This window comes from Silurus aristotelis, assembly GCF_946808225.1.
Source record: "Silurus aristotelis genome assembly, chromosome: 2".
Lineage (NCBI taxonomy): Eukaryota > Metazoa > Chordata > Actinopteri > Siluriformes > Siluridae > Silurus > Silurus aristotelis.
Genome location: NC_139575.1, coordinates 34493197 through 34506450, shown reverse-complemented (window position 1 = coordinate 34506450; position 13254 = coordinate 34493197). Strand labels below are relative to the sequence as shown.

Below are 13254 nucleotides of genomic sequence, written 5' to 3'. Positions count from 1 at the left end.
ACAATCTTAATGTAAATACAAAAGCCAGAGAGATCTGAATCTTTTTTTTACATTTTATTTCATATGTCAAATAAATATTAGTGCAACCACCAGGCATATGACAAACATTAGCTTTTGCTTTTCCCCTAAAACACTTTTAGTTCCATTCACCTCCGCTGTGAATCTTTTTATATTTAATTTCATTACTCAAAAATAATACAAGTAGTTTAAAGAACTATATGTTAATATATAAAATGTATATTAAATATTTCTAATAAGGCTGCTTCATTGCTTTTATATGTACGTGTGTGTGTGTGTGTGTGTGTGTGTGTGTGTGTGTGTGTGTGTGTGTGTGTGTGTGTGTGTGTGTGTGTGTGTGTGTCAGCATTTAAACATTAATAGATTATTCTGATTTCCAGGAAGGAGGAGAAGAGGTTGTGAAATTGTTTTGAAATTGTTATGATCAGCCATAATAATAAAACCACCCATTTGACATTGTGTACTTCCCTTTTTGTGATTCATCGAAGCATGGACGTTGCAAGACCTCTGAAGGTCTGTTGTCATGTCCACACCAAAACAATAGAGGCAGATCCTTCAATTCTTGTAAGTTGCGGGGTGGAACCGGCCTAGATCGGACTTGTTTTGTCCAGCACATATAGTAGTATAGATGCTTGACCAGACTGAGGCAACTTTTTAAAATGTATGTCATGTTCTTGAACAATTTTTGCAGCGTGGACATGCAGGAAGAATTGTCCTACTGAAAGAGACCACTGCCATTAGGAAATACTGTTGCCATGAAATGGTGTACTTGGCCTGCAACTATGGTAAGTAGGTGGTATACGTCAAAGTAACATCCACATGAATGTCAGGAGACAAGGAGCATCACACTGCGTTCGTGTGCCTTCTCTTCCCCAGGTAAGTTAAATGATATAAAGGAGAGCATGATTAGAATGATGACCTTGTTGCCAGTTCACCAGTTCTCCTTCCTTGTACTACTTTTGGTAGGTACAAATCTCTTCATAATGGGGACAACCCACAAGACCTGTTGCTCTCATCTACACATTACAATTAAGTGCTTTTAAAAGTCAAAGTCACTCAGATATCCTCACACTTATTAAATATTCATGCCTCCAACACATCAACTGACTTTTCACTTGCTGCATAATATATCCCAGAGGTGCCATAATAATCAGTGTTATTCACTTCACCTGTCAGTGGGTTTAATGGTATGGCTGATCCATGAATAGTCAGTGTATTGTATCATCTTGTAATAGGAAATTAGCAATAAGAGAAATATTGGATATTTTTACTCTTTGCAGAGTGGTTTTCAGAAAATAATGAACCCTATTATTAAAATTAGTATTCATCATTTATAGCAGTTCATCAACTCTGCTAGAGATCAGTTAATTCACTCTGAAATAAACCAACAAATCTCTCAGTTACATGCAGAGATGGAATAGCTAAGAACAGCTCCGGGCTGACAATACTGTAGGATCAGTATGTTTTGCTTGTCAGGATGCGATGAGTTGTTTGATCCAGGGAAAGAGTTTGGTGATGCGTGTGTAAACACCATAATAATCGGGTCGGCCACAGCCACGGCCCCAACTTACTACACCAGCTAAAAACCAGCGACCAGAGCGCTCCTGACAAACCAGTGGCCCCCCAGAGTCCCCCTGCAGGAAATAGATATATAGAAAGAGAGTAAGTATGAGCAACAGTGCATTGGTGTGATTGTGCATTGAAATTAAGCTAAGCTTCATATGTATTTTTCACAACTATTAGTTATGCACTGATCAGGCATAACTTTTTGACCACCTGCCCTCTAATTGTGTGTGTTTCCCCGTTTTGCTGCCAAAACTGTCCTGACCCTTAACAGCATAAACCTCTTACACTTTACATTTTTCCTGTTTCTAACACAACAACTTTGAGGATAAAATGTTCACTTGCTGCCTAAAATATCCCACCCACTAACAGGTGCCATGATGAAGAGACAATCAGTGTTATTCACTTAATGTTATAATGACATAATGATATGCCTGATTGGTGTATTTGAAATATTCAGCTTCGGACATTGATCATCGGAAAAATAATTATTTAACTGAGCGATACATTCAAGTGAATGAGTTATAAGTGACAAAAAAAGGAACGAATGAGGATTCTCATACTCTACCTGACACGCATCTTTTCCTCCACGTCGATAACCAGCACACAGCATTCTGGGAGTTATAATGTATCCATAGGAACGGACGCAAGCCTCCTCGCTGACCAACCGCACATCAACCTTCTGCAGGATGTTGCTTACGCCACCTGGAGGAATATATCTCAATAAATCATTCATGAATAATAAATATCAGGTGCATTTTATAAAAGTTGAGATGTCTTTGAAAGGAGAAATGATCTCAGATTGAAACGAGTTACCAGTTCCTTCTTCATGTCAGTCTGTACAGTATATGTGTGTCCTCACCTTCTTCTCTGAGTGCCCCCCAGCCTGTGACCCAGCAAAGCAGACCAGGCTCCAGCTGGTGTGTGGGCTCAGGTAAGCAGGCGGGCAGTGCCAGCGTTCCTGCTGAGACGGGTCTCTCGAGCTTGAGCAGTGCCAGGTCATAGTCGTGGATCTCGTCATCGTAGTACTGGTGTAGGTGGATGTGGGTCACACGTAGAGCTTCCTCAGTTTGAGTAGAGGCACGCAGACGCAACTTACCCAGATACACCGTCCATATGGAAGGCAAGTAGAGACTAAAGAGAATAAAAATAAAAAAGAGACAGAAAGAGGAATTTTAAATATTTAGTATGTTCAGTCTAATAAGCTCCTTTCATAGGCTTTAAATAGGTGTGTTTGAGTATAATAATGTATACTACTGTGCTTGATTTTGCTGGAATGACGTAACAAGCTTGTGTTTATTTATTTGGCATCAGGGTTTAGCATTAGACCACAAAAGCTTGTTTTACTCACCGATCATCATTAAAGCAATGTGCTGCAGACACCACCCACTGGGCGGAGATTAACGCCCCACCACAGATATGCTGTCCACTGATCTGCAAGCTTGCCTGCCATGGCCACTCCCCCTCCATTGCATCAACTCCGCCCACAATTCGCGTACTGAACTGCCGCAAACCGCAGTCTGTGGAAATGTTTCATCTATAGTTAGCGGAATGAAGTGCATATTCGTAGACTCTGGCAATCTTCTATGAAAGAAATGGAAAGAGATGTCCTTCGGCTATGTAATATACTGGGTATTACTATGTATAACTAAGGAGTCTCACCACAATTCTTTTCATCCGAAGCATCAGGACAGTCTGTGATAAAATCACAAGCAGGGTTCTGCTTCTTTAAACAAGTGCCATCAGCGCACATGTAGGTCCTGTCCGTACAAGGAACGCCTACACGTACACACAAGTGAATAAGTCTAAAATTCAGAATTATACACTTTATTATTTTTTTTTATTTAACCTTTATTTAACCAGGTTAGTCTCATTGAGATATAGAATCTCGTTTTCAAGAGAGGTCTGGCCAAAATAGCAGAACCAAATTCAATCACACAATCACAAAACAAACAAAAACGCAAAAGACAACTCAAGTGCATTTCAATTTAAATAAAAGTGCCATTAATTAAAACATTTGCATGTGTGGATAGACTCATGTTCTATAGATTTAACATAATGTTTAAAATCATTTAAGGAAATTAGACACTGTAGCTTTAGTGATTTCTGTAGGTCATTCCAAGATGAAGGTGCAAAAAACATAAAAGCCTTTTTGAACTCTGTCCTAGCTTGAGGAACATTTAATGAGAGAATTTTCTGGGACCGTAAACCATAAGTACTCTGTACAAAATAAAGAAATTCGGATATGTAGCCTGGCAGCCTACCTATAATACCCTTATATATAAAAATATAAAGGTGAGTAAGCCGGCGATTTGACAGAGAGGGCAAATTCACTTTGAAGTAAAGTGTACAATGATGCGTGAGAGGTCTGCAATTTTAAATACCTTAAAGCTCCATGAAACACAGCATCCAACATCTGAAGACACTTTGATGGGGCATTCATATACAACAGATCACCATAATCAATAATAGAGAGAAATGTGGCATCAACTAGCCTTTTTCTAGCAGAAAAAGTAAAACAAGATTTGTTCCTAAAGAAAAAAATCTAGCTTCAATTTCAACTTTTTTTACTAGATTCTGTATATGAAGCTCAAAAGAAAGGTGCTCATCAATTAAAAAGCCTAAATATTTATAAGATGAAACTACCTCAATTGTTTAACCCTTGTCAGTAACAATATTCAGGTCTAACTCTTTTTTCCTTGAGTTTGAAAATACCATTACTTTGGTCTTCTTAAATGATAAAACTGTGCTTGCACTCTATCAAAAGCAGTTTGCAAGCATTCATACGCCTTCCTAATGGTAGCTGCACAACAATAAATGACCGTATCATCTGCATAAAAATGGAAAGATGCATGTTGAACATTTTCCCCTAGACAGTTTATATAAATAGTGAATAAAAGCGGCCCTAGAATGGAGCCTTGCGGGACCCCTTTACAGATTGGTAAATATTTTGACGTTAGGCCATCAACTTGCGTAGCTTGAATCCTATCAGCGAGGTAGTTAATAAACCAGCCCACAGAGTGCTGACATATACCTATACTGATCAGTCTCTGCACTAATATACTATGGTCAACAGTGTCAAATGGTTTAGACAAATCAATTTACATAGACACACAGTGTTTCTTATCATCAAGTGCTTTGAGTTTGTCATTAATTACTTTTATAGCAGCAGTGTTAGTGCTGTGTTTTTTCCTAAAACCAGATTGATACTTAGATAAAATTGACTGAGCATATAAATACTCTTTTACTTGTTTACTAACCAAAGATTCCAACACTTTGGCCAAAGCTGAAAGCTTGGAAATAGGTCTATAATTATTTTACTTTATGGAGTCTGTGTTTGTGTGTAAATACCCATTGTGCAGTTTGTTTCATCGCTTCCATCAGTGCAGTCCTGATGCTGGTCACAAAGCTTGTAGTAGTCTACACACTGACTGTCGCCAAGACACTGGTACTGAGCAATACACACTGTGGCACGAACATATACAACATATTAGTAAAAACGAGCAACTATATGAGGAACTTAAAATATATCAAGATGTTTTTTTCAATATACATCTCCTAGTCTTTGTGCAAAACGGGTTTTAAAATTAATGGCACCCCTCCAGTTGATTTATTTGGCAGTATTGAATCAGCAATGGGTAAATTTACACGCATATTTCTTGCGATAGGGAACTTAATAAAACCTCAAATATCACTGTAATTGAACTCTTACCGCAGTTTCTCTCATCCAGACCATTAGGACAGTCAGTGATCCCGTCACATGCTGACACACACAGACCATTGACACTGCACAGGAACTGACCGGGACAGGCTAACACACACACACACACACACACACACACACACACACACACACACACACACACACACACACACACACAGATTCCACAACACTACATTTTAATTACCTATATATATATATATATATATATATATATATATATATATATATATATATATATATATATATATATATATATATGTTTGGCTTTTGTGTGTTTATACACATGTGTGTGTGTGTGTGTGCGTGTGTGTGTGTGTGTGTGTGTATATGTGTGTGTGTGTGTGTGTGTGTGTGTGTGTATGTGTGTATAATTGCCAAGAGAACTAACGATCTGATTGGTTGAAGATGCTGTAGTGGACTTGGAGGCCGGGCCCTGTGAGTGACACCTCTGACGTCATGGAAATGGTGGTAGAGGAGTAATGGAGGTAGAGTCGCTCAGAATATGGTTGCAGAGCCCTCGTACCACACATTCTGTACACACACCACACAAGTACTTTATACATGACCAAAATTCACTGTGACATGAATAGAAAAGATATATGAGACAGTCACTATTAAAAAACACATAATGGCAGAATGAGGGGTACAAGTGCATAACTAATGCGTGTTTCATTCAATAATTAGTTGTACTGTGTAATTAGTACAGTTCGCTTTCTAACACACAAAACAGAAACATTCGCTTTCTAACACACAAAAGCCAAACGTTGACCCGAGATAAATAGAAACAACTAGAACAGGAAACAACGACCTTATAAGGAAAGGACAGATAGCTAATTTTATTTAATTTGACACATGGCACTAAATATATTAGTGTGCTTTTGCTGTTCTTTCATTACCATAATTGCTATAATTGCCATTGCAATAAGTGTCACTTGTTGCTTGTTTCCATATAAGTAAATGAAAGGCAGAAAGTATGAAACATCAGAAGTAACAGTATTAGATGGTTGTACAATCGATACAGTGAACTCTATACATATTATCCTATTATGGTCTTAATACTGGATCATTCTATATTTCAGATCATTTGTCTGTTTAGAATGTTGGAATTATGTTGGATGTTGGATTTTCTTATGTTACTTACGTTCAGACTTAGTAAAAAGCCATTAATTTTTATTTTTGTTTTAGTTTGGTTTGCTTTTAAAATGTTAAATTTTCTAAGAAATCTGACAGCATTTTATGTACAACCTTTGTATTTGTGAGAACGGTAACACATATTTACAATTTTTTTTCCAGAAACTGGGAACACTGGCCTTTACCTATAGAAGTTGTAAACAAATTAGGGCTGATTTTTATTTTACAAAAATTGTTCACCTGATTATTGCTATAAGCATTAAACACATGATGAGAGTTAAAACATGCAAAATGAGATACGCCAAACATGAATTTGCTAAACTATATAAAGTGTATTTTTGTACTGTTTTGTTCAACACATAGATCCAAGAATTTATCAAACACATTCCTGACGTATGTTTAAAGCTCACCTGCGGTTCTGAATCAGCCACTGGCCTTGTGTGCAGTTTTGGTTATAACTGGCTCGACTCAGCTCATAGCCTTCAAACTCCAAGGTGAGGCCATACTCGGATGAAGGCAACTATAAACACAATGATTTAAAAATCACAAATGATAGTGTGACATTTAAGGAACGAATCGATCTATCTGTTTTATTAATCTATGATCTATTAACCAGTGATAACAATGAAACTGAACAATGCATTATTTCCTGAGATCTCAGTAAGAATGATGTATAAAGTATTATATACACACAGAAGTAAAGGCAAATGGACTTTTTTATGTTTAAGTTATTAATGCCTACTGGGACCCTGCTGTAAAAAAAAAAAACATTTTTTGGGGAAAGGAAAAAAAATTATTCACATTCATTACAACTAAAACACATCAATATCCAACATAATTTTACTTGTTAATCTTTCCACCCATGATTTCAAAAATCAACCCTAAAACATCTATGTGTGACTTACAGTGAACTGCCAAGTACAGTTGGTATTAGGTGGATAGTAACTGGGGTAGAACGGGGTCCGTAAACTTCCCTGAACACCTTCCTTTCTTTCCAAGACGATGTTGTAGGAGCAATCTACCGAAGAAAGGCAGAATCTCTACCACACAATGTGTAAACTCTTATGAACAGTAAACTCTAACACAGTTCTCCTTCAGTTAGGAATCTCAAGTAGTGAAAATATGAACAATTCAGATACATCCATATCTGAACAAAGAAATTATGGCTAGGTTTTCTCTGTTTACATGAAATTGGTTAAATGACCTACTCTTGTAGGGCCTGGCCTGAGCGGAGAGAGAGAATGGGTCTTTGTAGTTGTACTGTCCCTGTTTCCACACCACCGTCATCCAGTCAGCAGAGGATAAAACCTGCACCACCTGCTCAAGCCTGCTGCAGCCATACAGACTGAGATAGACAGGGTATTGAGAAAATTGGAGGAATAGATTAGGAAAAAGAAAGTATATTATGAAGAAATAAGTGTAACATTAATTTTCAGTTTTTCAGGAAAGGGCTAGAGGTCAAAGAGTTGTCACAGTGTTGACGTAATTATAATTTAGTAGATTGGACAACACATCTCCAACACGTGTTTCTATTAACTGTCCCTCAAAGTCCACTGAGCCATTAAATAATCTCAAAAATATTTGCCATATTTTGGTTTCAGACACTGTAAGTGTGCACAATTGGGTGCCATTCGTGTCCCATTAATATAACATTTCAAATATGTATTTATATGACAGCAACCTGTTCGAACATCCTATTCAATGAGTCGTCCATTAAAGGTTATGAAAAATTTACATCTTTTCCTACAACATTTACTCAAGCCTATAAACTCATTCACCAGATATAAAATTATTGGAATATATATATATATAATAAGCTGCATTTTCAAAAATGTCTGTAGATCACAGAAAGAAAGCAAAATAAGCTATTTTTATTCTTTTTTTTTTAAACATAGGGATGCTTTAAAGTTCAAGCTAGATTAAAATGATTAGCATTTTTTTTTTTTTTATGCAGTCCCAACGTAAGACTCACGAGGTGATGAGTTTGGAGTCATCAGGGACGAGTGAGTTATAGATTGCCAGCCTGTCTCGGCACTCGGGTAGCAGCCATTCAACCCTCAGCTCCAACTGAGATCCTTCAGGGGCTTTTAGGTGCCATAGACATGAAGTGCGCTGGGTGTTTGGCCCCTTTAGAACAACAGGATCACTACAGGACACTGACTGGTACCGGTAACAATCTGAGAATCACAGAGGAGAAAGAATTGACTCTAGAAAGTGTAGGTTTGATTTATTTCAATGAATATATCCTTCTGAATTGGGATAAATGAGAATAATCAATTGAAAGAACTCGAATCAAGTCATTTGAATGGAAACTGAGAGTTAAATATGGTCATAATTACAGGTGCTAAAAGTAGAGATGAATGGAAACAGAAGCTCAAGAGGATAGAGACAGATGAAAGAGATGCTCATGGAAACCAAAACCATAGCAGCGGTACAGGCTGGTACACACAAATCCCCAGGCAAAAGTAAAAAAAAAAAAAAACACAGCTTGTGTAAATGTTGAGGCATTGCTCTTTGTTCATATTTGATTAGACGTGCGTAAAAGAGAATGAGGGAAAACTGAATTGAAAATGTCGTACCAAATGAGGCTTGCAAAAAATCTATAACTTTGGGCTGAGTTTCTGAAAACACAAAACAAAACCAATGAAAATGAACAGAACACAGCTTGAGAAAATGAAGCAGGCTTTGACATATGAGTTGCAATAAAAGTCTACCAATAATACTGCATTAGGAGAACTGCAATGGAGTATTATTTATGCTATTACCCATTATGGAGAATGACGACAGGAGAAGCAAGTAGCCCTCCAAGCTAATTGTATCTGTAATAGTTGTCTTCCTAAAGCTCTGGAGGGTTCTCACTAAGCTCTCGTTGACCTTCTGCACTGTGCCCTTCGTTGCGTGACTCTCAGGGAGGGTCAGGATGAGCCAGAAGTGAGCCAATACACTACCCTCGCTGTGGAGACAACATTTTCCAGTGGTAAATTATACATTCCTTAACGATCATGTGTTGGAAATGTAAGCCATTCTTACCTAAAACCAAACAGGGTGGCAGATTTGAAATACCGGTTCATGTCAGAGGACTTCACAATCTTCTCTAGCTGCAAGAACGAATGAGATGCAACAATATTTTTTTTATAGCAATAAAAAGGTTTACATTAATGTCCACATTCTCATATGTTTTGGAAGGATATTTTTGAAAGGAGTCTCCAGTGTCTAGACTTGTTCTGTAGATGTTCCATTTTATTAAATGTAACTAGAAATGAATAAAATCTGATGTTTTGTTCTGTTTTAATACAATACAAGTCACATTCATTGGTAAATTGTTGAAAATATTCAATGTTAGGTGACATCACACCACCCCCAAATGAGATTGTTTTCATATAAGTGCATGACCTGTCATAGTGTATTCCTTTTTATTCCCATTGCAATTTCATTTTGAGTCCAATTCTAGCAATAGGCACTCCATCATTTGGATATGCTGAATGGAAATGTTTAATAAATGATAAAACTGATACCTAAAAAAACCTTGTTCACTTCAGAATCACAAACAATTAATCAGAGAGAAAAATGGCCTGTCTGATCAGGTCAAGGGCTGAAATGTAATTTTGTCTACAAAACCACCATCGCTGTTCCTAGAAATCTATTTTTTTCTAGTATGCAGGATCAGCTTAATCAGTTCTGATAGAAAATGATCGGCACTGAATCCTGTAGTAATCTGGATTTTAAGGAATAGATTTGTGAAAATGGTAATAGGTTCTGACCATAGCCTCTACAGTGCGTGCCTCCTCCTGGAACAATCGACTGGTATGTGAAGAGAGAGCGCTGGAGAAGTTCATGTTCTGGATAGAGATCTGGCCTATATACTGCTGCTCCACCCTTACCTCTAACACCCACACTCTGTACTCTAAAAAGAGAGAGAGATAAGTCAAAACAAGACGTAAACTTCTAAAAAGCAAAATGTAATGAATATAATAAGTGTAAAAAACCTAAAGTCTATTTACTAATACACTGATATGGTGACTTTGTTTAATCCTTTGTTCTATCCATTTCATTCTCATTTTCTATTTTACCTAGAAAGTACCAGGCCAAGGCTGAACCTCCAGCCAGGATCAGAAGGATGACGATCACAATCACTGCAATCATCCGCTGTGAGATCACCTTGTATGTGAATGTGGGCATCAGGAGGTTATCAGAGTTTACCTGTAGATAGTTTTTACAGAAGAAATCCAAGCAAAGTTGTTAATAAAGTAATAGAGACCAAAAGAAAAGATTATGAGCCTTTTGTGCACCTTCAAGTCAACGATGTGCCTAGAATTTATTTTGTTTGAGTCGCATATTTTCGGATATTTCCTTCTATCGACTTGGCTCTGCCCATTAACAATTAATGTCAAAATACTTAAATATTTTAGTCAAAAGTTTTATGGCATGCATTTTACTTCACTAAAATATACATTAAGGCCCATTTGAAGAGATTTCTAGAGCCAAAAAACATGCAAAATGCAGTTTTCTACATACTGAAGCTGTTGGCCAGAGAATTGAACAAAAGACATCAGATGCTATGTGGGAATTGTATCACATTTTTAGTACCCAAATTTTCTAACTGAACCAAGAATGATAAGAGGATTGTTCTGAAACAGACAACTACAGTTTGCGGATGATGAAATTTGATTATAGTTTCGGTGTAGTATTTTTAGATTGCTTTTGACAGGGAAAAGAGCTGCTTAACCACATATTTTCTTGAGATGTAATTTAAAATAGAATATATATACAAAAAAAACACTATTCAGATAGAAAATATTTTGCATTGTAAATAATTTTTATCAGGTGGGTTAGAGTTAAAATTAGAACCACAATCACACACACACACATAATATATATATATATATATTACCATTATACAGTAATACTAGCTTCAACCCTTTCATAGTTTCAATTTTGGCATTTCCACACATGATTTGATAGTTGCATAATGTGAATATCGTGATTCATCGCATAGAAACACACGGATCATCTCAGGCTGATCTGCATGTTCACAAATTGCATAATTGTGCAAAGTAATTATTCATATAAAATAATTATATGACATACAGTAGCTGTATTATTAAATATAATATTCAATATATATTTTTGCAACTTATCTAGTGTCTGCGATAAAAGAATAAATATTAATCCCCTAGTTAACCCCATACATATATTAACCCCATACATATAGTTTAAGGTTGTCTAAAGCACTTACTTGCGACACAGGACTTGCCATCTTTCCATTTCCATACTCCACACAGTACACCGAGTTTTCTGTATTTTTGTGCTCCATAATGCTGACACGTCTACTGTAACTGACACATTTCCAATAAAAAACAAATTTGTATTGCTTTGAAAAATAAAAGATCATTCAATGATTCCCATGCCTCAGTGGCACCTGCGCCCAGACATGAGCAGGCCTAATGGCCCCTGTGGGACAGAAGAGCACCTCCTCTTTCCTTTTTATTTACAAATCCAAAGTTTACAAAGCCATAAATCAATACACCCGTCACTCTTAAAACATGCCCTGGCTGCCGATTTATCCCTGTCCCTGTTTTGTATTGTGATCTTGGTGATAAACACTAAGAAAATGACTAGCTAATGCGGGGTGTTAAATGACGTGCTACAATGTAGCCTGGAAACAGGTACATCGAAAGTCTATAGGGAGCTTTAGTAATTCCCTAAGTACCTAATGTCTAAGCAGCCACAGTGGCACGACATGATTCTTGCTGTAAACAGAAAATAAGTACACAGGATATGGCTAAACATGAGAAAACGCCTAATGTGGCTTCTTTACATTCAACACAATCAACTACTGAAAATTTTGGCCGAAAAATGGCTGATATCCTTCACAAGGCTTTTGTTTATATGAATTTTGGTGTTGCTCTATAGGTTGTTCTTTTTTTACATTCAATTAAACAGCATTTACTAAGTGGGCTAAAGATTTTGGCTAATCCAAAGCGCCCTGTTTGCTAGCATGTCTGTTAGCCTGTTTTTGCTTTGTTTTGTTTTGTTTTGTTCCTTTTCCCTTTTTTTTCTTTCTTTCTTACTGCAAATCATGTGTTTAACAAGATTCTGTTATTAGTACCAATTTATTTGCAGTTGTTCCTGTTTTTTTTTTTTTTTTTTTTTTTTTTTTAAGCCTGGATAAAATAAAATCTAGTCACAAGTTATTTTACTTCAGTATTTTTTCTATTTTTTTGGGTAGCATTAAGATTTCATATCCTGTTTCATATCCTGTTTACTTAATATCTAATGTTTGAAAGTAACTAATGTTTCATTAAAAACTATACACTACTTTTAAAACAGATTTTAAGTTTTTATTTTTCAAATAATTCCTTCATCTTCATTCTGGTCAGTCTAATTAATCCTTTTTTTGTCCTGTAGATAATTAATCTGTATGAAATATACCTGTATTTTACTCACAACTTTTTATATGCTTATTCTACATATATATTTAATACATTTATAATACAGTTTTTCTTTGATGTACACATTTTAAAATGATTTCCAGTGAAAAGACCATTCCTCAGATGTCTCTGATGGTCTTATGAACCCCGTGGTTTAATGGTGGTTCAATTGACACAAAACAGTTTATTCTGCAAAGCACTGATATATGACATCCAGGACTATCTATTGATATGCAAAATCAGTCTAACTACACCCATTTTTAGCATGATATAGAAAGCATGGACTAATAAAACCAGTAATAATAAATAAACAAATTTTTTCTTGTAATGTGTAGTATAGCATGCAGTATGAGAGAAGTATCGTTTGGTAGACCACACTGCCATGTG

The 13254-nt window shown here is 36.4% G+C and overlaps 1 protein-coding gene across 1 annotated transcript; it reads right to left on the bottom strand.

The window, feature by feature from the left end:
- Positions 1-271: 271 nt before the first annotated feature.
- Positions 272-11908, bottom strand: tmprss6 (transmembrane serine protease 6). The gene is made up of 18 exons (XM_083522904.1): positions 11673-11908; positions 10507-10636; positions 10198-10340; positions 9467-9534; positions 9202-9389; positions 9016-9057; positions 8409-8613; positions 7645-7781; positions 7342-7454; positions 6847-6956; positions 5694-5836; positions 5294-5392; positions 4933-5046; positions 3244-3360; positions 2933-3101; positions 2444-2715; positions 2150-2286; positions 272-1652 (listed from the first exon to the last, which is right to left on the bottom strand). Exons 1-18 carry the CDS (start codon positions 11826-11828, stop codon positions 1491-1493), a joined length of 2505 nt encoding a protein of 834 aa, XP_083379030.1. The 5' UTR covers positions 11829-11908; the 3' UTR covers positions 272-1490.
- Positions 11909-13254: the final 1346 nt, after the last annotated feature.

Coding starts and splice junctions, on each gene's coding strand:
- tmprss6 (XM_083522904.1), bottom strand. CDS start 11,828: ATGATCTTTTATTTTTCAAAGCAATACAAATTTGTTTTTTATTGGAAA. Junction 3,361..4,932: donor TGAAACAAACTGCACAATGG/GTATTTACACAC, acceptor GTGTACGTGTAG/GCGTTCCTTGTACGGACAGG. Junction 2,287..2,443: donor GGGGGCACTCAGAGAAGAAG/GTGAGGACACAC, acceptor ATATTCCTCCAG/GTGGCGTAAGCAACATCCTG.